Consider the following 25,360-nt stretch of genomic DNA (forward strand, 5'->3'; position numbering starts at 1 on the left):
CAGGAAATACCTTCACTTCGTTTGGAACAACAAAGTTTTCCAGTTCGAGGCTCTCCTTTTTGGCCTGTCTACAGCCCCTTTGGCTTTCACCAAAATCATGCAGGCAGCTATAGCTCACCTACATTCCCTGTCTATACAGATTCATTCCTACCTAGACGATTCCCCTCTCAAGGAATCTTGCCCAATCAAATTGAGGGTTCAGACAGATTTGGTATTTTCTGTCCTTACGGAGATTGTTCCTTCTCAAGACTTTGTTTTCCTGGGAGAACATTACCTAACCAATCTAGGACTAGTTCTCCCACCAGAGGAAAAATTTACAAAACTATGTCAGAAAATACGTTTATTCCTGAGGGTTCAATCAGTCACAGCACGTCAATTCTTGCAACTTCTGGGTCTATTGAATTCTCTGGCAGATGTAATACCATTGGGACGCCTTCACATTCGTCCGCTTCAGTTTTATATGCACAAGGTATGGATTCCAGCTTCACAAGAATAGGAAGCATTGATTCCAATCACTTAGCCTCTATTTCCACATCTTCAATGGTGGTTAGTTCCGGAAAATTTAATGAGGGGGCTATGTCTGTCCCCTCAAGTTCCCAGTCTAACATTATTCACAGATGCCTCCTACCTGAGTTGCGGAGCATATCTGAAGGGGCTTACAATCTCGGGAGTCTGGAATCAAGATATTTTGGAAGAGCATATCAATGTATTGGAAATGAAAGCAGTTTTGCTTGCACTGAATCATTTCCAACTGTCTCTAAAGAATCAGTCTGTCATTCTGGCCACGGACAACACAACAGTTGTAGCTTATCTCAAGAATCGGAGGAACTCACTCACCTTCTCTTTATCAGATAACCAGAGAAATTCTCCTTCTGTGTTTTCAACTCCAGGTTCATATAGTGGTGAGACATATTGCGGGACACCTCAATATTCTTGCGGACACTCTATCTATATCCCTTGTTCCAGTAAACACGGAGTGGGAACTACTTCACGAAGTTTTAAAAGCCGTGATCTTTATTGGGGGTCACCTCAGATAGATCTGTTTGCAACCAGTCTCAATCACAAACTTCCAACATTTGTGTCTCCGGTTCCAGATTCATAATATTATGTAGTAGACGCAATGAGCCTATCTTGGAAAGGACTGTTCGGGTACGCCTTCCCTCCTTTCAGGTTTCTCACCACAGTACTTCAGAAAATAGCAGGGGAAAATTGAAAGATCACAGTTATTGCTCCAGCATGGCCGAAACAGTCCTGGTTTCTAGACCTTCTGGGCCTATGATGTGCTTGTCCTCTAGTTCTACCTGTAAGAGCAGCCCTTGTCTCACATCAAGGGCAAGGTTCTTTATAAAAATCCGGAAAACTTCATCTGCACGCCTTGCTTCTCTTAGGGTTACTCTCAGAAAGAAAGGTTTTTCTGAAGGAGCAACCAAGCATCTCACAAAGAGACTTCACTAGCATTGTCTATGATGCAAAATGGTCAATCTTTACAGATTGGTGTAGTTAGCGGCAATTGATCCTTTCAATGTCACTGTACAACAATAAGCAGACTTTCTAGTTTTTCGTTTTGAATCCAAAAGATTATGTCTCTACTTTAAAGGGCTATAGATCAGCTATTTCAAGAACTATTCATATTTCAGGTGACCCGGATTTTGGAAACAATGAGCATATTTCACTTTTGGTTCGTAGTTTTAGTTTTGAAAGACCAAGACAAAAAACTTTAGTTCCTATGTGGAATCTTGGACTAGTTTTGTCCCTTTTAAAACTTCCTCCTTTTGAACCAGCAGAAATAGTAGATTTAAGGTTTCTTTCTTGTAAATGCTGTTTTCTTTTAGCTTTGGCTTCTAGTCGGAGAAGGAGTGAAATCCATGCCTTCTCCATTTCTGATTCTTGCCTTCAATTTAACAGGGATAGCTCTTCTGTAACTCTTTTAACTGATCCTGCTTTTTTAGCAAAGAATCAGATTTCAGATAAGGTTGCAGAATCAGTCGTGATTCCTGCACTCCCTATTGATTCCATTTCTGTACTTTTATGTCCAGTAAGAATCTTTTCTATTTATCTGGATAGAACGAGTAGTTAACGGTCTGTTTCCAACTCAAGACATTTTATTCCTATTAAAAAAAATCTCAGATCTTTCTGTTAAAACTATTTCTACTTGGATATGCAAATGCATATCATTAGCTTATATTTCTTCTAATGCAGAACTTATGAATAGTTTTAATATTAAAGCTCATGATGTTATGGGTATATCTACATCCTGGGCTCTGTTTAACAGTAAATCTTTAGAAGAGGTACTGTCTGCAGGTTTTCTGGAGAAATGAGAACTCTTTATATCTCATTACCTCCAATCTATGGCTACTTTTGCTGAGAGCTTATACTCTCTTGGACCTATAGTTTCTGCACAAAGATTGAACTTCCCTCCTGTTTCTTCTTTTACAGGGGATTCAGCTTTACGTTAGATTCTGTTACTCAGAATTTATGATGGTAACGTATTTATAGCTATAAAATATTTAAATTTTAAAAAAAAATTGGATTTTATTAGATAAATACTTACCATCATAAATTATAGGTCCCATCCGCCTCCCATTCATACCCTTTCCTTACGTTTCTGTCTTGAGGAAATTGAATGGGAGAATATGGGTAAACAGGGGTATAGGTGCGGACCAGTGAGAGTAAGTTTGTTTTTAGTCGAGGCTATTTCCATCTGACTTATGATGCAATTGAATTTATGATGGTAAGTATTTATCTAATAAAATTTGAATATTTATGTTTCAATCTGCCAATACACTACAGTATAGAGTAACACTAAACTTAGCTACATTGTAAATGTATATTATTAGAGTCACCAATAATATTCACAAACTTTTTTTAATTATTCTAATCAAAAGAAATCTTAAGTTTCACTGGCACATGTTGGGCATTCATTAGTATAAGAAAATGTTACATTTTTCTTATCAATTATTGATAGGACAGGGAAAATTGTTTAAAAAAAGTATAAAATCACAAAAATATTGAACTCCGAGGAAAATTCAAAAAGGAAAGTCTCTAATCAAATGGCAAAATCAAAAGCACATCAAACGAAAAATATGAAAAGGATTACATAAATAAATTAGATAGAGATTATGCAAACACTGATGTCGAAGTAAAACTTTAAATGATTGAGAAATATGGTATGCCCCTGTCATAGTTATGAGCCACTGATAAATGTGGCTCTGGTGTGATAAATAGTATTTATCAGATGAAAGGTCATCAGAAAGGCATTTTTAACCACTGTTCAATATCCTGTCGTTAATGAAGTCTTAAGCTTAGTATTTGTGCCTTCATACGACATGACATAAAGATTCTAGCTTGAAAACTGTTGAACAAAGTAGCTAAACAAACCATGCACTACCCTCCTTCATATTTTCATCAAAACTTGAAAAAACTCAACATCCTTTTGTGGAAATTTTATAAAAACATCTAAATTCTGACAGGCACATTTTACGTAAGTTTACTAACAACCTGTATAGTTCTAGATCGAAACTGTTTGAGGAGTTAAAAAGACGAACCATATTTCCACGAAAAAATTAAAAACATTTTGACATTGTCAAAGAATTTACTGAAAACCAAAATCCTGATAATATTCACACGTTAATTATATGTATTTTACATCCTGTATATAATAAAAGTTCTTTCTTAAAAACTGAATGACGAGTAGCTCCACAGTTTATTTAACATGTGTGAGATGGTAAAATTGACAAACAGAGGTAAAATAATATGATCCCAAATATTTTGAAGTGGGTCATAAATAATTAACTCAGTAACAAATTTAAATATTCAAAGATTTTATAATCTTATAAAAATATAATCAATAACAATAACATATAACATTCTTTTCATTAATAAATACAGGTGTTCATTACTTTGAAGCATCATGTTATCATTTACTATTTCCATGACAACAGTCATATAAAGAATAATGAAAATATGCATTTATAGTAGATATATGTAATCTTATATTATTTTTAAATAGTACTTTCAGTAAATTTTTGATAAAGTATATGTAAATAAAGTGATTATGATATCTGCCCTGGTTGTTGTTATGTTTTACTGGACTGTAATGGAAATTTTTCTGCTGCAATTTCAAACATTCTCTTGAAAGCATCTGGTTCTTGTGCTCCTGAAAACATTTTCTGTCCATTCATGTAAAACGCTGGAACTCCTTTAAAATAAAGACAAATAACTTTTTAATATTTGTCATACATTTAAACACTCAAAGCTAGGATCCAGTTTATTAAATTTAAAAAAAAACCTAACAGAAATAACCTTTAAAACCCCATTTCATTGATATGAAAAACAGAAAAATTTATAAAATAAAAATTAGGAAATGCTAAAACAATTCACAAAATTAAACATCTAGAGGTAACAAATATTTTGGGTTTTTTAGCATATACTTCAAGCCTTAGACTCGAAGCTGTATAATTTGTTATAAAAATAAACAACGAAAATTAATTCTTTATTGACAGGACTTCAGACTTGAAACAGTCACTAAGGCATGTGTAGGAGAATCAGACCCTAAGTTCAAGCTCTTTCCTCGATCAGAAACAGGTATCAGTGTACATGAGCGTAACACACTATTACAAAATTATGAACTTTTATACACATATCAGTATCATTTAAGACAGCAGAAATATATTAATAAAAACAATAGGTCAGAACGATGTTCTTTCGATGTTTAATTTTTCTATCATCACAGGTTTTCCCTCGCAATTGAACTGTCCGATTGCAAAAGTTTCATGCCTCTGCTGGTGGACTATTAGTCCCCGAGGGTATCACAAGCCCAGTAGCCAGTACTTCGGTACTGGCATGAAAATACGGATTTTTTGTGTTATTAAAATTTACTGTTACAAAATGATGGAAATTATTATAAATTAAGGAATGTATCTCCTTCATGCAAAGCTCTGATTCCTTTCACGGATTTGGCTATACTTTTTGGACCTTTTGGATTAAAGCTCTTCATCTTTTATATAAGCTTTGGATTTCAAATACTTTGGCCACGAGCATCACTGAAGAGACATGTATTGTCGAAATGCGCATCTGGTGCAACAAAATTGGTACCGTTAATTTTATTCCAACGAAACGTGTCATGGTTAAGGTCACTGCATACGGAAAAGCTGTAGGTTGATTATAGTACAGGAAGACAATATTTCAATACCGTTACATTTCTGAAGCTTTTTATAAAATACAGGATATTCTTTTATAGGAAAGTCTATGTACATGTGTTTATTACTAAGCCATTTTTAAAAAGTATATAAAAAAAATGTTTTATAAAATTTCAAAATTTTAGGTACTTTATGAGTTTGAACGGTTTATTTGATAATGGTTTCCATTTGATTTGGTCAAGGTGATATAGAGTTTCGTCGTAAATATACTTACCAGATATACCTTTGTTGGACCACATAAGGGCTTTCTGACGTACATTTTCTTGCTGATTGTCAATAAATGACTTTGCTTCATTCTCGTCAAATCCAAATTCTTTTGCAACTGAAAGCAATGAATCTTCTTTCAATGTGTCTGCCTCCGAAAAGTATTTCTGAATAACAAAATATTAATAATTCTATTATGTATGATGAATAATATTGTGAATGTTGTTTTCTCTTAGATACTTTTTGCATTGAATACTGGAGAAATAATGGTTACTAAGTATTGATATAAGTTAGTCCACGTATTAAATTAAGAGTAAAGATATACTTTTAAGATTTTCCTATGATTTCCATTTCTATGAAAGTAGATACTAGTTCTAGTATTCATTTCATTAATGTTGACCAATCAAGTACAAAGCCTTTTTGAGACCAATTGTTAAAGTTTCTTCTAGAAATATATCCTCTTTTTTTATCGGTGGTGGCAATGGCTGTTAGTTGTCTACCCTTCATCTCACACAACCTGTAACCTTCTTTGAAATAGACAGATCTCTGTTGCAAACAACATTCAACCATTCACTAAACATGGTGAATAAAATTACCTTAAATAACCTTTCTGCAACGTCATCCTGTTTCTCTCCTCCATTCTTAGTTTTGACAAACTCCAATAAGGTATGAGCTTTCAATGTACTCGGAAATACTTTTGGTTGATTGTACAACTCAATACCAAGCGCTTCTCCTGTCTTCCGCAACATAGCAACTCTATAATAAGAAAACAAAATCTACTTAGTTTTGATAATCTACATGGAAAGACAGAAGACCACATGCTGTGCCGTTTTAGGGCGAAAAGCATGTGTGAATATGCTGATCCCACTTTCCCTGATTTTGAGCAATTTTAGAGTAGCCAATTGAAATACTAAGGCTTTGTTTAACATGTTTAACTTTTTTGTAATCGAGCGTTAACTATGAGTCTTTAATAGACGAAACGCGTCTGGCGCAAATACAAAATTTCAAATCTGGTATCTGTGATGAGTTTATTTACAACCAACCACTGGGACGATGCCACTGCTGGTGGAGTTTTTATTCATCGAGGGTACCACCTGTCCAGTAGTCAGCACTTCAGTGTTGACATTAATTAAAATTTAGATGGTCATAAAAATAAATTAACTGTTAACAAAATTTTGAATTTTTGAAATACTAAGGTTTTTTTACCTCAGGAATAGATTACCTTTGCTGTATTAGGCAAAACTTTTAGGATTGTTTGGTCCTCAATGCTCTTCAACTTCATACTTTTTTTGGCCTATTTTATCTTTTTTTTTATTCAAGCGTCACTGATGAGTCTTTTGTGGACTAAACGCGTGTCTGGCGCAAATACAAAATGTTAATCCTGGTATTGATGATGAGTTTATTTACAACCACTGGGTCGATGCCACTGCTGGTGGATTTTTTATTCCCAGAGAGTATCATCTGCCCTGTAGTCAGCACTTCTGTGTTGACATTAATTATGATCATTGACTAAGGCTTTTTTTACCTCAGGAATAGATTACCTTTGCTGTATTGACAAACTTTTAGGATTTTTTGGTCCTCGGTGCTCTTCAACGGCCTTTTTAACTTTGTTTTATTCAAGCGTCACTGATAAGTCTTTTGTAGACGAAACGCGCGTCTGGCGCATATACAAAAATTCAAACCTGGTATCTATGACTAGTTTATTGTATACCGTAGGCTAAATTTTTTACAAGAGCATTTGTTGATATATCTCAACCGTGTGGCATGGCAACGGAAGAACCACGATATGTACATCACATGGATTGTGTTGAACAAACATTCTGAGAGTATTGCATGGTAATACATTGTCCACTACCGGTTAAGAATTCATTGTACTCGAACAAAATGCTAACTTGATCTGTAATTTGTCATGGTGTAAACTATATAACAAATATCAAGTCAATATATTCAAGCATGACGAAAAAGAGTGGAAAACTGATTAGTTCAGTAAATGGGTTAAGTCCAAGGACTATAACTATGCACACATTCATCAGACTAGAACAAAATCCGAAATTGATATGTAACTTGTCATGCTAAACCTATATACCAATTATCAAAATAAGAAAAGTGCGGAAAAATGATTATTGGCCTCCAAAGCTCCAGTTCATATGTAAATATGATGCTTCCTCTTATCCAATAGTAAAGAATTTTTGTGTATGCATCACATACTAAAGCTGGCATAGAGTTCAAGATTATCAGTTCTTGTTTTTAAAATACTCTCTGATCTTCTCTATATCTGCGGATTTTATCATGTTTGTCCTTGGTCTTAGTATTGGTCGCACAATATACATGTATACAACATCAATCACTACTTCAAGTTCATCAAAGGGAATTGAAAAATATGACCATGTTTACATCACAAAATATACTCGGAGCACAAACAAAACCATGCATCAAGGAAAGTTTAGAGGCATTGCTGGATCTATAAAGTTAAATGTGGTTTATGTTCAAGAAAAATAAAAATAACCAGTGGATTTTTATGTGCATCGTTTTGCAGTCTGCACAAAATCTTGAGTTTCATCTGATGTGGTCCGCCCAGTTACACCGTTAAATCAGATATCAAGTATTCATTTATATCAATACAACTCACAACATGTATTATGTAAGTGGAGCTTCTCCAGTGGTGGATCCAATTTGGGGGGGGGGGGGGGGGTCCGGGGCTTGGAAAACCCCCCTTTTTTTTGGGACGATCAATGCATTTGAATGGGGACATGTAGTTGGACCCCCTTCTCCTTGTTCTGGGTTAGGAACCCCCCCCCCCCCCTTTTAAAATGGCAGGATCCGCCCTGTTCTCAAACCTCTTTGCCAACTTAGTTTATATGTTGTACCTTCTGCTTCTTCTGTATATACAGGTATTGAAAAAATGAAAAATAACACCTAACGTTATACTTAAGTTTTTACTATTCAGAAACTTAAAATAAGTTTAAATTCCGTATATATATGGGTCAAGCCATGCCCTTAAAATATTTGAGTTGCACAGGGGTGTCAGTACCAGAGTGAAATTTGTGGTGTAAATACGTCCATAATATGATCATATATAAATGATAAAAGTAAAGTCAGCTAATGATCATGATGATGAACCTTGAAAAAAACATAAGTTGAAGTTTCTCCTTCCTGTCGTCAAGTCCAGTGGTTTCCAGTGCATTTATACATATATGTTTGATACCCGAGCTGAAACCCACACTACTGACCACCTTTTGGTGGAATATTATATTTATATAATATAGATATAAAATATTATTATTTTCACTCAGTTTTATTTAATAACCATTTTTTTAGTTTTCACAACTTGAATACACTTACCTTGGATTTGAAGGATCTGTATACGTTGCTGGTTTTGGCGAACCATCTGCTGGGGCATTAGGGTTGAGAAGAAATGGCTCCCAGCGAACTCTAAACTCAATTTTATCTTTGAGTGAGTTCATAGCCAGTTCCATTTTCTTCTTCCCAACCCAACACCATGGTCAAAGCACATCGCTGACAATATCTACGTTCACTTTTGACATAGTAGACATTTTTCTTTTCAAGCCACAACTCTTTATGTGTATCTTTGTCCCAGTTCCTGCTAGACAAAAAAATCTCACTTTATTTGTCCACAAAAATTGACCTCTACTGATAAACATTCTAAAATAAAACCCGGATTAACTCCGTAAAGTGTAGTAGCGGTTATCGCACTTTGACTAGAGATAAACATATGCGTGTGTTATTCGTAAGGGTAACACAGTTACTTCCCTGTAGTGTAAAGTCTAGTGTCATTATTAAAAGCTTTTATATGCCACTGATATCTGTACTGTATAAACTTGTATGGAATAGAAGATGTCGGTTGGGAATTATTGGTGAAGAATGTGCTAATGAAAATGATATTTTGTTTAATGCCAAGAAATCAATGTGCATTATTCTTAAGGCAAATTATATGACTGAGATGTCTTTTTTGTCAATATTTTATTTATGTGGCAATTTATGAGAATTTGTTAGTGAATTTAGATATATATTGGATATACGTAGGATTGTAATGATTTAGGGATGTTTCGGACAGTTGATGATTTAACAAATATTATGTTCCTAATTGTATACAGTGGCGTAGCCAGGGTTGAAATGATGTGGATGCCTTCGCCGAGCGGAGCGAAGCGAACATTTTTTGGACTATTTTATGCAGAAAATTATATTTTTTCAGACATTGTTCCTGTAAGCACATGTACTCCCCTAGAATCCAACACTAGTTAGATTTTTGTTTAATTTCAAAATACCCACTAATTCATATAATTATATTTCAAACAAAATTTTAATGTTTTCTCGAAATTTTCGAAATTGAATGTACTTCATAATTTATTCATTTGATGTAAAAGTTTCCTACCAATCTTATATTTGACATCTCTCATAAACGGCCCCATCACAGCGGCACTTCTGTATAAAGGAACTGAAGTGATCCCCTTTCCTAGCATTTCTGAGAAAAAAAAACCGGCCTTATCACAGCGGCACTTCGGAATATAAGAACTGAAGTGACCCCATTAACGCGTCGTAGGGGACATCATCGAAATACCTGGTGTCCGTCCATCCGGTCTTGTTTGCACTCTCATGTGTACAATTCTGGCCAGATTTTTATATCATCAGCAATGACAATTTCGAAAATAAGTCATAAGCTTTGAACTTTTGAAATATAAATTATACGGAACTCCCATTGCATTTTCTCTGAAGCTTTTGTTTCTCCATTAAAAATATAAGGAAAAGGAAAAACATTATTTTTTATTAGTTATTGCCCTTGTTCGGCCTTGGTTACATAAAATGTGTGCAATGCAGGGGACATAGGAACTTTCTTCTTTTATTGAAAATAAAATTAATATGTGGACTTAGGCAGCAACCATTTGATTTTCTGGGGGGGCTATGGTTTTTTTTTTGAAAAAAAAGTTTGTTTCCAGTTTTTGGAGAAAAAAATAATTTGTTTTTGATTCTGAGAAAAAAAAATTGTTTGTTTCACCCACAGCTGCCACTATATGTAATGCTAAAATTGAAAGAAAAAAATTGTTTTTGACTTGTCGCGAAAAAAATAGATTGTTTTTCGCCACAGGCGAAAAAAAAAGTTTGTACAGAAAAAAAAACAATAGCCCCCCCAGAAAATCAAATGGTTGCTGCCTTAGATAGAAACTTGAATTTATTGATAAGCCTAGGAATGATCACACTCTATTACAGATTAGTTTTTTTTCCACGTCGTCTTTCATGTCATAGGAAACGATATCAGGATATGGTGGTTTAGTTGTCAGTTATGTTGTAAGTCAGTTGTAGAAGCCATCGCTCCGCTAGGCTCAATTTCAGATGAAACATGTCCGAGGATCTGTGCATCATCCTCTGCACTGGCCGTAGCCGACGACGTAGTCTTTTTACGAAAAAAAAAATAGAGAACACTTTTCTGCGATTTATCCATCTTGTTTTATTACATGCACTAAACTATCCTTAATAAAAGACCACGCATACTTCATCGGAAATAATTGGATGTTATCTAACCCTTGTTACATACGGATACCTCCGAGTTTAACTGCTGCGAACATATCTTTATTTATATTTTTTCCCTGTCAAAATGATGTGGATGCTTGAGCATCTGAGCATACATGCAAGCTACGCCACTGGTATAAATGTTTTTTGTGTATGTTTGTAGTCTAAATGCAAGTCTGTATCTTTATACGAAATTCAACTTATGTACTTTGATATTTCATATTGAAAACAATGCGTTGGGAATATAGTTGGAGAGCGAGTAATATATGAGTCGTGAATGGAGTCCTTCGATGAAGTTATGCGAAAGTCAACTATTAGGTCGCTGAAAATATTTTAGTCTATACAATTCTCAGTAGTGATTGTATTCTTCGACATTGTTAAGAGTATGGTACATTGGGTTATATTTGAATGTTTTACCATAATAATTTACTGTAAATATTTCAAAATCTCATCTTGTTCTGACATTATACTTTTTGACATTATATGTCTATGTATATATGTAGATTGATGTGATTCATTTTTACATCATTATCAAACCGATGAAGGATATGTGTTGTCCGAATAGAAAATAAAGATCAATTATACTTTCAAAATAGAAAATAAGGATCAAAGAACAATAACTCGAGGACGTCACAATTCTTCAGTGGTCTCATGCTCGGGTCGGGTGAGGGAGGTTGTTCGATCGATTTCTCTTATCGAATCAAACCAAAGACTTAAAAATGGTATGTGCTGCTTAAGAATTATGTTTGCCTTTCCCGTAAATGAAGAATAGATGCCATGGCAACAGTACTTAACTTTCAGTTTTGTGTTTAATATACATGTACTTTTTCCAAGGGCTACAATCTAAATTATTGGTTAATTTGAAAAGCAGATCAATCGGCAGAAGAGTAGATTGTGTTGTCGCCATTTACTTTAGTATAATTAATTCGCTGTAAACTAACCGGCGTATTTTACTTATATTTGCCAATATCGTCAAGGCTTAGATATGTAAATAAACTTCTTATTCTATAGTATTTAAACGGTTTTCTATTGAGGAAAAGGGGATCCTTTTATTTGTGATAATTCATCATTAAAATACTTAAATACATGTATTTATTCGATTTGGTTGACAAAAAAGAGGAATTGTACAAACTACTTCAGCGAATGAATGGAAAAACATTTATCATTGATCATGAATACCTGTACGAAGTCCAAAGAATTGACTCGTCACATTTTATAGAAAGTATCTATTGATATATGTTCAAAAATATAATAAAAATGATAGGTCACCGCGCATTTTCTCAAGCTTCAGGATGTGACAAAAAAAACACCGTTTTGTGATTAGAAACTAAACAAAATGATAGAATTGTAAAATAAATTAGAAAAAGTTAGCTCTCAGACATTGCCTTGAGAATATCAAAAGAAAAGATAGGGTCACCTTACGTTTTTTCCGGCTAAAATACAAATTGGAAAATTCCATGTAAATTCCTTCAGAAAATGCACTGTTAGAGTTACCTCCCCTTAAAATGCCAATTTAAAAACATTATTACCACATTAAATTGTTCCGAAATCATTTTATTAGCTTTGAGAATTTTAGGGGTTACTGACCGACATCTTTCATTCATTAAGTCTATTTCAGTTTTTATTTGCATAAACGGAGAGATCTTTTCAAATTTGCCTTCGCAGCAAAAATAAAGTTTGACAGACAGATTTAGGTCTATATAAAATAATGTTCATTTAAATGTATATCTTTTATTGAATTGATATCACAACTATGTATTGTCTAGATCAACCCCTCGGATTTTATATTATAAAATTCAATCTGTGTGATTAATTTCTGATCGATAATTACCGTAATGTCTGTTGTAAACTTTACTAATGTAAATAGTAAATGAAACTTACGGGCCCCCCTTTGAATTTCTGACTTCAAAAATATCTATTTAAACCAAAGATTTTTACTGTATGGAGTTTCGATTTAACATTCAGCTGTTGACTTTTTAGACGAAGAACAGCAAAAAAACGTGTCGTACCTTTAAAAAAAGATTTATCTTGCAAACGTCCATGCCATAGTTTGTGAAACGCGACGTTCGTGCAAAAAACAATTCGAAGGGACGGCAAATTGAAGGTTTTTTTTATGGTCCATGGGGATGAGACTTAGTCAATATTTAATATTAACTTATTCAAATTAAACCAATGTATTACATGGTTAAACTGTTGGTTTCGGCGATTACAATTAAGATCTACTAGTACCCTAAATTCATTTAATTATTTATAATTTCATTATTTTCCCATCCAAATGAGTATACATTTGAAGATTATTTTTTTATCACAGAACAGACACAAGAAGCCTTTACAAATTAAATACACCTAAAGTTAAAGTACACGGGTGTAGACAAAAGCGGCATATTTATGGTATACGAATACAATTACAATATATATACACATTTACATTCCATTGTAATGTTCAAATAAAAAGTAGTCCCGGCTGTGGTATGTTTTAACCGTTGCTAACAAACCTTACTATTGTCATCTTTATCTTATTATATATATGACAAAACAACAATATAAATTATTTATTATCAATCTAAGGAGACATTGCAAATAATTAAACGCCGTTTAATTATAAACAAAACCTGATTTGTTATTCATCTTATAGCTGAATTAACTTGAAACAAGGGAACATCTACCCGGGATCAGGTTTCCCTTCATGTGATAACCAAACTATATCGATGCACACGAGCTCATGTTATAACATATACCATCAGATAACAAATTAAAACATGTGTTGGATAAAAATCATCACAAGATAATTTACTTTTTCAATAGTCTTCCACAGATAAAGGTTTAAATGTCATAAAATAGTTGTAAAATTTGACGTGTTTCATCATATGCAATTTGTCGTTGTATTGGACATTTTACTAAGTTTTTGTTATTATGAGTCATTTGGATCGATTTGATACAAAGATGAGTCTTACGAATAAAACGCGTGTAACTTAAATGCATGTGTTACGTAATCCTGACGGACAGATACTATTATAATTGTCAAGTGCACATTGGAAATTTAGATCTGCAAGAACTCTGAAATAAAAAAAACAGCTGGTCTAAAAAATAATGATTCTAAATAATCTCAATGCATTGGTAAAATGTATTCTTTCCAAATTGAAGTCGCATATGAAATCTCATGCGGAGGACATTTTTTTGTTTGGCTTTCTGCATATTCTTTTGTTGTGCCAATGAATCGGTGATTATTTTTTTTTTGAAAAAAAAACAATATACAAAAAGTGGAATATGTTTATTTGATCTAGCCAAAGATGTAAATCTTGTTCGCCCTCTTCTTTCTTCAACATTTTTGCATATTTCATATATAAGATTTTGCTATTTTCTTACCGAGCAGTACCTGAAAAGCGAGGTAACGTTATATGACCAACCCATTTTTTTTTGTGATTATATTATATAAAAATAAGAAGATATGGTATGATTGTCAATGAGATAACTCTTCACAAGGCCCCAACCGACACAGAAATTAACAACTATAGGTCAGCATACGGTCTACAACAATGAGCGCAGCCAATGCCACTATAAAGGGGCCTGAAATTTAAAAAAAAATGTAAATCAATTCAATCGAGAAAAGTATGTATGTATAAGATAATGAACGAAAAACAAATATGTTACACAGCAACAAACTACACACACTGAATAACAGTCCCAAGACATGCAACAGACACATACAATACATAATGTATGTATTTTGAAATTATTTATATTCTAGAGAAGGGAGGGTTTAATTTCGTGTTTTCCTTTTTTTTTCACGACCACCATATTGTTTTTGTGTTATTTGCATAATACTGAGGTTTTCCACATTGTTGAAGGCCGTAAGGTGACCTGTTGTAGTTAATTTAGTTATTTTAGTCTCTAGTGGAGAGTTATTTTGAGTCCGAGTTTACATAGTTTGCATTGCTGAGAACTGACCAATAGTAATACTTACCATCTCTGACCAGAAATGAAAAGAACCAAAGCTAAATATTTCAAAATTTTAGACGCACTCTATTTTTTAAAAATGTTTATGAAATTCCTCATTACATTTTCCAATCAGATTTATCCAAAAAAAAATCTTATACGGGACTCATTGTAAAATGTAACTGTCGAAAACAATAGTGAGCCAAACAATTATAATCATATGTCAAATGCAAAATTAAACAAAAATAGATGTATGATTGTTCCAAAATTTGCTCGATTGCCCAGGAAGCAGACTTATGACCACCGTTATAAGTTGAGCCAATCAGCCCGGAATACAGGAATCGAAAAAAAAGTCCACGTTGTTTGCTAAACATAAAACAAATTAAATTCAATATTTTCTTCAAGAAAATATCAACACAAATAACGTATGAAAGTTTAAGTTATTTTATGAAAATTAATGAAATAACGACTTTCTAGATATAAATACAATTTTGCATATTACACCACAATATTATTACCTATTCGAATGCACCGTTTACCACTGGAACTACTTACATAGATTATGAGTTAACTTAAAATGCACACAACATGACATCGTGATTGTTATCTCCTTTAGGAAAGGTGGGTAAAAGTAATTCATGTGTTTGACTTTACCTGTTTGGGTTATTATATTGCCCTTTTATATTGAGGACCGTCGCATACAGAATGATACGGTGTTTAAAATGTTGGTGAGCGATCAATCCTCCCCTATAATAGTATTCATAGATGCAAAATTGGTATTACATCTGTGTACTATTGTATTCAGTCCATTGGTGTGTAAAAGTGTTAGCGTAAAAGTGTTATCGTGTAAGAAACAGTTGTTCATGTTGCGTATAAAAAGACCAATAATGACTCTATCGTTTAGATATAGTGGCAATTTCAGACTCAAACATGTTCGGGATATAATTTTACCGAATTTTAAAGGGTTTTTATTTCATTTTTGGGCGATTATAGGGGAAATACTGCAAAGTGAAAAAGGTAAAATAAAAAGCAACTTCTTTTAATTATCTGCTCTTCTGACTTCTGGATTTTTCTGTTGTGGTGTTATCACTTGGAAGATGCTGATATTCAGAGGGATCACTAGATAGCAATTTATTCATTTTCTGTAAATTACCAAATTTTATATCATATCCCAAATGTGTTATAAAGACCAATGGGGGATATCTGCACGAGAAACACAATCCGTAAAGTTTCTTCCGTTTCTTCGTTTACTTGTATATTGTACATCCTCTTTGTAACTAAAAAAACATAAATCTGAGATCAGATTTATATAATACGGCATTTATTGTAGAAAAAAATATTGAAGGGACCATTGAGCCAGTCTTGTACCTTTCAGAGATAATCAAAGTACTGAAGTACTGAACATCGGATGAATGACCGCAAGTTCTTGTGGATGGTCAAAACATAGATGTAATACCCATAGATGAAGCTCAACCCTGACTTCAAAGGTTATATGTGCGTTGTAATGGTTTTCACACTTATCTGATAATGACATGAACCAGTTGGTCATTGAGATACAGATTGACAATCAGGACAATAGAAAACTGACAATTAAAACCTACTTAGCAATTAAACATGCTAAAATCAGAAAGAAACCAAAATCAAAATATATATTTTATATTGACTTGATTATAAAAAATAATATTTGTTTAGATAAAACAATATTAAAATTATTCTCGAAAAGAAACTAATAAAAAATGTGAATATTTTTTTTTAAGGCAAAACTTTTGTTTTGATCCTGTTTAAATTTTATATCAATTTAACTCCATCTTATTTTATTAATAGTCGTGTCCATTACCAATCCCAGCAAAACGTATTAATACCTTTGTCAATAAATGATTTATATATTGCTTCCTGTACAGACTTTTTTTTAAAACAAATATATTGCGTAACTTATACATTTATTTTGTAGTTATTTTCATCGTCACCTGATTTGACCTTTCTTATGTAAAATAATTACTGTTAGAAAGGTGTATGTCTGTTATAAGTTGAGGTTATAAGATTATAATGATGTGTGGTAATCAAGTAGAAGTATTCGATGTCCAGTGATGTAAAAATGATTAAGCTGCACCTGGTGTTTCGGATATCATTTAGGTCATTTTTGACCAAGGCCGTAAATCCTCATCAGGTACCCTAGCCTTGTATCATAATAAATACTATTTAATTACAATTTGATTAGTTCTTGCTCTGGTAACATATCAAATGTAGTGTTATTTTTAGGGCACTTTATTAATAGTCGTGTCCATTACCAATCCCAGCAAAACGTATTAATACCTTTGTCAATAAATGATTTATATATTGCTTCCTGTACAGACTTTTTTTTAAAACAAATATATTGCGTAACTTATACATTTATTTTGTAGTTATTTTCATCGTCACCTGATTTGACCTTTCTTATGTAAAATAATTACTGTTAGAAAGGTGTATGTCTGTTATAAGTTGAGGTTATAAGATTATAATGATGTGTGGTAATCAAGTAGAAGTATTCGATGTCCAGTGATGTAAAAATGATTAAGCTGCACCTGGTGTTTCGGATATCATTTAGGTCATTTTTGACCAAGGCCGTAAATCCTCATCAGGTACCCTAGCCTTGTATCATAATAAATACTATTTAATTACAATTTGATTAGTTCTTGCTCTGGTAACATATCAAATGTAGTGTTATTTTTAGGGCACGACACCTGGTGAATCTGCAATATCATTATTATTCTAATGTCCATTCATATCTAATAACTATTTAATTGTTTACAGTGATTATAATTTTGCCGAGGTCAAATACTCTTTCACGTTCTTATGTTTACGATAAGCAATCATAGGTGGTCTTGGAAATAAATTCTTAGCAGTTATATCATTTTCTATTAACTGCCAATGTTTTCTTATTCGTCTTCCCAATTGTTTGAATAGTGGATTAAATTTAGTTGCTAGAACTAGTGGTGGACAGTTTTGTTTATTTCTTTTTTTATAACATAATGTATTCAATCTGTTTTTTCTCAATGCTTTATCTATTAGTGGATTAATTTCATTTTCCGAGTATCCTCTTAGTGTAAGTTTTTGTTTGAATATTCTTATCTGTTTGTCGAGGTCATCTCTGTTACAACACGATCTAATGAACCTTGTAATTTCCCCAATTATAAATCCTTTGAATACAGATGCTGGGTGAGCAGACGATTTTTCTAGGTATTGGTAATTATCTGTAGGTTTGCGATATAATTTGACATCTAATATCTTTTCTGTTTCAAATCGGGTTCCTTTAAATATTGTTACATCCAAAAATTGTATTTCATTATTAGAGATTTCATGTGTAAATTTTAATAGTGGGTGAATACTATTTGCAATTTGGTAAAATTCCTTAAGAGACTGTTCGCTTCCTTTGAATAATAAAAATCCATCATCCCTGTAGACAGAAAGAAGAGAAATGTCAGACGAGTATGGGAACCGTTTCAATATTGCAGAAACGATTTCATATATTCTTATATCTGTTAAACTTGGCGACATTGGGGATCCCATTGGAACCCCAACTTTCTGTTTGAAGATTTGTCCATTGAATTCAAATTCATTATTTGCAAGGGAAATTCGTAGTAATTCCAGTAAAGCCTTTTTGGGTGGCACTGGGATGTCAAATTTACACTGCATTATTAATGGCCACGCTCTGTCGATTGCATTAATAATTTCAGTATGATGTAGATTGGTGTACATGCTTGAAATATCAAATGAGCTCATTAATATGTCTGCTGGTGCTCTTATTTTTTCCAATTTGTTTATGAAGGAAGTTGTATCTTGTGTGTATGTCCAAAATTTATTGACAACTGGTTTGATAAAATAATCGATATATTGTGCAATTTTTTCCAATGGGCTATTACATAAGGATACGATTGGTCTTCCTGGGACGTTTACATTCTGTAAATGATTGATATCAGTTTTAATCTTTTCTCTATCCGATTGATTGATTTTATGAAGTTTTGGTAGGAAGTATAGTCTCCCTAATCGTTTTCCCTGGTCATTTATTAGAAACTTAAATGTAACTTCATCAATGTATGATTCATTGTGTAGACGATGAATAATAGTGTTGATACTGTTTAGTACTTCTGTTGTATGAGATTCGTAAATTCGTTCATAGTGTACATTGTCATTTAATTGGTCATTTGCCATTTTAATATATAGCTCTTTATCAAGAACAACTGTTGAGGAGTTTTTATCTGCCTTTTTGATAATTATACGATCGTTTGAACGTAGTGATTGTAATGCTTTTCTTTCATGTTTAGGCAGGTTGTCCTTAAATGATTTAATTTGTATTTTTTCCAATTCAATTCTAGTTGAAAATAAATAATTTTCAATTGCATTATTAGCCAAGTATGGCTTATAACCACTTTTGGAAAGAAATGGATGACGATTGTACTGGTGAGATCCATTATCAAAATGATATTTGCATCTCATTTTACGGGCTAGTTCATTGAAGTCATTTATGAGAGTTTTCTTAGCGTGTCGAAGATTTGGACTAGGAATGAATTTTAGTCCTTTCGCTAAAACTAGAATTTCAGCATTACATAGCTTTTCTTTTGTGAATATATCAACATATTTTGCAGCTCTCTGTACTTTTTCCGTGTGTTTATATTGTCTTCTTTTGTGTTGTCGGTTTATATTGTATATTTTTCTTTTTTCTTTATTTTTAGCAATTTTGCGTTTCTTATCCCTAGCTTTGAACGATCTATTCTTTCTATTCGACATGATTGGATGATAAGTTTTCCTAATGTGCTTATTCTTATAAACATATAATCATTTACGTCTATGAGTTTGAATTGAGATAGGTTAGCTTATAATCTCTAATTGTGAGATATACGCTGTATTGAATTTCTATGGTGAAATATAGTAAAGAATCAATCTCCCTTTTTTTAGAATTTTTTTCCCTGATTGCGAAAAAATCTTCTCAGAGATGATATCTATAAGCGTATATATTTTGTATCTTTAAATTGTATACATTGATCTCGTTTTTTAGAAGTTTTTTTCTATTTCGAAAAAAATCTTCTCAGAGATGATATCTATAAGCGTATATATTTTGTATCTTTAAATTGTATACATTGATCTCGTTTTTTAGAAGTTTTTTTCTATTTCGAAAAAAATCTTCTCAGAGATGATGTCTATAAAAGATAATCTTGTTTCTTTAAAATTTTCCACATCGATTTGGTTTTTTAGAAGTTATTTTCCTTTTTGAGAAACCTTCTCTCAGAGATGATGTCTATAAGAAATAATCGTGTTTCTCTGAAATTTGCAAAGCACTAAAAGGCACGCTAACATCGCGTGGGAAAGAAAGTGTATATACGTGTTGGTTTGTGATTGGTACGTGAATATCTTCAGGAATTGTTGAAGACCCAAGGAAAGAGTTGATTGGTTAATGAAAAGCATCATATGTTGAACTGAACTACGTCACACAGTGTATGACTAATCTCTCAAATACTGAAATTATTTGTCATATAATGTAACTTCTAAACATCCTAAATAATATCTAATAAAGATACAAGCATAGTAGTATTTTATATAATTTAATGCAATAATATGAATTAGTAACAGTAATATTACATGTGAATATAAATTTATCAGCTGTTATAGAATCTCACATCTGCATTTGTACTAGTTGGTAAAAATTAACAAATTATCCGAGACAGATTTAATCTTGAAAATTTATAGTCTTCATAAAAATAAAACAGAATGTAACGCTAGTTTTATTACCTGCTGAGTTAGACAAATTATGCTATCACTAGCAGTGTCCATAAATTAATCCAGTTTATATAAATATATCGCTATCATAAATTATATATAATTCCTGTTGTAATGTTCCCTGAATGTTTACATTTTGCACTTTGAGTATTAAGCATTGTTACGTATAGTGTAATCAGTATTCAAAGTGGCGACGTCTTCCTCTGAATGATCCTCTATTGTTTCTGCTGTTTTTATTAATAGTCGTGTCCATTACCAATCCCAGCAAAACGTATTAATACCTTTGTCAATAAATGATTTATATATTGCTTCCTGTACAGACTTTTTTTTAAAACAAATATATTGCGTAACTTATACATTTATTTTGTAGTTATTTTCAACGTGAAAGAGTATTTGACCTCGGCAAAATTATAATCACTGTAAACAATTAAATAGTTATTAGATATGAATGGACATTAGAATAATAATGATATTGCAGATTCACCAGGTGTCGTGCCCTAAAAATAACACTACATTTGATATGTTACCAGAGCAAGAACTAATCAAATTGTAATTAAATAGTATTTATTATGATACAAGGCTAGGGTACCTGATGAGGATTTACGGCCTTGGTCAAAAATGACCTAAATGATATCCGAAACACCAGGTGCAGCTTAATCATTTTTACATCACTGGACATCGAATACTTCTACTTGATTACCACACATCATTATAATCTTATAACCTCAACTTATAACAGACATACACCTTTCTAACAGTAATTATTTTACATAAGAAAGGTCAAATCAGGTGACGATGAAAATAACTACAAAATAAATGTATAAGTTACGCAATATATTTGTTTTAAAAAAAAGTCTGTACAGGAAGCAATATATAAATCATTTATTGACAAAGGTATTAATACGTTTTGCTGGGATTGGTAATGGACACGACTATTAATAAACTTCTACTTGATTACCACACATCATTATAATCTTATAACCTCAACTTATAACAGACATACACCTTTCTAACAGTAATTATTTTACATAAGAAAGGTCAAATCAGGTGACGATGAAAATAACTACAAAATAAATGTATAAGTTACGCAATATATTTGTTTTAAAAAAAAGTCTGTACAGGAAGCAATATATAAATCATTTATTGACAAAGGTATTAATACGTTTTGCTGGGATTGGTAATGGACACGACTATTAATAAACTTCTACTTGATTACCACACATCATTATAATCTTATAACCTCAACTTATAACAGACATACACCTTTCTAACAGTAATTATTTTACATAAGAAAGGTCAAATCAGGTGACGATGAAAATAACTACAAAATAAATGTATAAGTTACGCAATATATTTGTTTTAAAAAAAAGTCTGTACAGGAAGCAATATATAAATCATTTATTGACAAAGGTATTAATACGTTTTGCTGGGATTGGTAATGGACACGACTATTAATAAACTTCTACTTGATTACCACACATCATTATAATCTTATAACCTCAACTTATAACAGACATACACCTTTCTAACAGTAATTATTTTACATAAGAAAGGTCAAATCAGGTGACGATGAAAATAACTACAAAATAAATGTATAAGTTACGCAATATATTTGTTTTAAAAAAAAGTCTGTACAGGAAGCAATATATAAATCATTTATTGACAAAGGTATTAATACATTTTGCTGGGATTGGTAATGGACACGACTATTAATAAAGTGCCCTAAAAATAACACTACATTTGATATGTTACCAGAGCAAGAACTAATCAAATTGTAATTAAATAGTATTTATTATGATACAAGGCTAGGGTACCTGATGAGGATTTACGGCCTTGGTCAAAAATGACCTAAATGATATCCGAAACACCAGGTGCAGCTTAATCATTTTTACATCACTGGACATCGAATACTTCTACTTGATTACCACACATCATTATAATCTTATAACCTCAACTTATAACAGACATACACCTTTCTAACAGTAATTATTTTACATAAGAAAGGTCAAATCAGGTGACGATGAAAATAACTACAAAATAAATGTATAAGTTACGCAATATATTTGTTTTAAAAAAAAGTCTGTACAGGAAGCAATATATAAATCATTTATTGACAAAGGTATTAATACGTTTTGCTGGGATTGGTAATGGACACGACTATTAATAAAGTGCCCTAAAAATAACACTACATTTGATATGTTACCAGAGCAAGAACTAATCAAATTGTAATTAAATAGTATTTATTATGATACAAGGCTAGGGTACCTGATGAGGATTTACGGCCTTGGTCAAAAATGACCTAAATGATATCCGAAACACCAGGTGCAGCTTAATCATTTTTACATCACTGGACATCGAATACTTCTACTTGATTACCACACATCATTATAATCTTATAACCTCAACTTATAACAGACATACACCTTTCTAACAGTAATTATTTTACATAAGAAAGGTCAAATCAGGTGACGATGAAAATAACTACAAAATAAATGTATAAGTTACGCAATATATTTGTTTTAAAAAAAAGTCTGTACAGGAAGCAATATATAAATCATTTATTGACAAAGGTATTAATACGTTTTGCTGGGATTGGTAATGGACACGACTATTAATAAACTTCTACTTGATTACCACACATCATTATAATCTTATAACCTCAACTTATAACAGACATACACCTTTCTAACAGTAATTATTTTACATAAGAAAGGTCAAATCAGGTGACGATGAAAATAACTACAAAATAAATGTATAAGTTACGCAATATATTTGTTTTAAAAAAAAGTCTGTACAGGAAGCAATATATAAATCATTTATTGACAAAGGTATTAATACGTTTTGCTGGGATTGGTAATGGACACGACTATTAATAAAGTGCCCTAAAAATAACACTACATTTGATATGTTACCAGAGCAAGAACTAATCAAATTGTAATTAAATAGTATTTATTATGATACAAGGCTAGGGTACCTGATGAGGATTTACGGCCTTGGTCAAAAATGACCTAAATGATATCCGAAACACCAGGTGCAGCTTAATCATTTTTACATCACTGGACATCGAATACTTCTACTTGATTACCACACATCATTATAATCTTATAACCTCAACTTATAACAGACATACACCTTTCTAACAGTAATTATTTTACATAAGAAAGGTCAAATCAGGTGACGATGAAAATAACTACAAAATAAATGTATAAGTTACGCAATATATTTGTTTTAAAAAAAAGTCTGTACAGGAAGCAATATATAAATCATTTATTGACAAAGGTATTAATACGTTTTGCTGGGATTGGTAATGGACACGACTATTAATAAAGTGCCCTAAAAATAACACTACATTTGATATGTTACCAGAGCAAGTAATTAAATAGTATTTATTATGATACAAGGCTAGGGTACCTGATGAGGATTTACGGCCTTGGTCAAAAATGACCTAAATGATATCCGAAACACCAGGTGCAGCTTAATCATTTTTACATCACTGGACATCGAATACTTCTACTTGATTACCACACATCATTATAATCTTATAACCTCAACTTATAACAGACATACACCTTTCTAACAGTAATTATTTTACATAAGAAAGGTCAAATCAGGTGACGATGAAAATAACTACAAAATAAATGTATAAGTTACGCAATATATTTGTTTTAAAAAAAAGTCTGTACAGGAAGCAATATATAAATCATTTATTGACAAAGGTATTAATACGTTTTGCTGGGATTGGTAATGGACACGACTATTAATAAATGGTCAAAACATAGATGTATACATCTATGGTCAAAAGCACATGTCACAGAAAAAGATCACATCTCTTTCCCTAAAACTGAGGTTAATTTACAGATATATTTTTTTTTCTGAGACAAGTACTTGCTTGGATGATGAATAAATGACAGGAAATTCAACCACACCGTTATAACTTTTATATTGTAGTGATACAAATCAGTATACGTGGGACTATTATATAGAGAATAATACATGGCAAAATCAGTATCATATGTCGTATCATCCCGAGACATCAATATCAGCCCAAGGGCCTTTAGGCCCGAGGGATGATATTGGTCGAGGGTGATACGGATTTTGCCATGTATTATACGCTTTATCATATATTTCAACAGAAGAGTATTATATTATATGAACTGTTTTCTGATCCATAGCACTGGGTTACCTTCAGTTCTACTTTTGTCTTGTTTCAAAGGCCTTAAAAGAACTGCTCAATTACTTATCCGAAGCACCTGGGTTACCTTACAATTTGCGTGCTGTTGTTTTAAAAATATTTTGTTTATTATTGTATTAATTTGTGTGTTTTGTATTTTTCATAGTTGCATTTAGTGTGCCAAAAAATATGAAAACTTGACGTTCGTGACGTCACATACAATATGAAAACTCGACGTTCGTGACGTTACATACCAAACAATGACGTCATTAAAAAAAATTACCTATTTTGAGGAAAACTTTTCCTAAGCAAAAAAAAACCAAAACTGACTTTATGTAAAAAAAAAAAAAAAAAGTAGGGGTGTGATAAAGGGTATGCGATAAAGGGTAGGGGTGTGATAAAGGGTATGCGATAAAGGGTATGCGATAAAGGGTGCGCATCAAAGTTGCGCGATATGGATTAAACAGCAGGCTATTTATCACATATGCAAAACTACTGTATTTACTACTAAACATATGATAAACTAATATAATAATACCTAGAGTATACTGTGGTTTGTTGTTATATTATATAT

General features: G+C 32.3%; 3 protein-coding genes across 3 annotated transcripts; 1 reads left to right on the forward strand and 2 right to left on the reverse strand.

The window, feature by feature from the left end:
* Positions 1–565: 565 nt before the first annotated feature.
* LOC139515432 (uncharacterized) lies at positions 566–1,102 on the forward strand. The gene has a single exon (XM_071305002.1). The coding sequence runs from the start codon at positions 566–568 to the stop codon at positions 1,100–1,102; it is 537 nt and encodes a 178-aa protein (XP_071161103.1).
* A 2,702-nt stretch (positions 1,103–3,804) lies between these two features.
* LOC139517447 (uncharacterized) lies at positions 3,805–9,096 on the reverse strand. Its single transcript, XM_071308481.1, has 4 exons — positions 8,745–9,096; positions 5,999–6,158; positions 5,413–5,569; positions 3,805–4,198 (listed from the first exon to the last, which is right to left on the reverse strand). The coding sequence occupies exons 1-4, from the start codon at positions 8,876–8,878 to the stop codon at positions 4,077–4,079; spliced, it is 573 nt and encodes a 190-aa protein (XP_071164582.1). The 5' UTR covers positions 8,879–9,096; the 3' UTR covers positions 3,805–4,076.
* An 8,561-nt stretch (positions 9,097–17,657) lies between these two features.
* Positions 17,658–19,628, reverse strand: LOC139515433 (uncharacterized). Its single transcript, XM_071305003.1, has one exon. It carries the CDS (start codon positions 19,626–19,628, stop codon positions 17,658–17,660), a length of 1,971 nt encoding a protein of 656 aa, XP_071161104.1.
* Between the last annotated feature and the right edge of the window lie 5,732 nt (positions 19,629–25,360).

The sequence above is a fragment of the Mytilus edulis genome, chromosome 3 (assembly GCF_963676685.1).
Source record: "Mytilus edulis chromosome 3, xbMytEdul2.2, whole genome shotgun sequence".
NCBI lineage: Eukaryota > Metazoa > Mollusca > Bivalvia > Mytilida > Mytilidae > Mytilus > Mytilus edulis.

What these genes read in the sequence shown, in the direction of transcription:
- LOC139517447 (XM_071308481.1), bottom strand. Translation starts at nt 8,878, where the DNA reads ATGGAACTGGCTATGAACTCACTCAAAGATAAAATTGAGTTTAGAGTT. An exon ending in ACAGATCCTTCAAATCCAAG is followed by an intron (nt 6,159 to 8,744) that starts GTAAGTGTATTC and finishes TTCTTATTATAG; the next exon opens with AGTTGCTATGTTGCGGAAGA. An exon ending in GTCCAACAAAGGTATATCTG is followed by an intron (nt 4,199 to 5,412) that starts GTAAGTATATTT and finishes TTTATTTTAAAG; the next exon opens with GAGTTCCAGCGTTTTACATG.
- LOC139515433 (XM_071305003.1), bottom strand. Translation starts at nt 19,628, where the DNA reads ATGTCGAATAGAAAGAATAGATCGTTCAAAGCTAGGGATAAGAAACGC.
- LOC139515432 (XM_071305002.1), top strand. Translation starts at nt 566, where the DNA reads ATGAGGGGGCTATGTCTGTCCCCTCAAGTTCCCAGTCTAACATTATTC.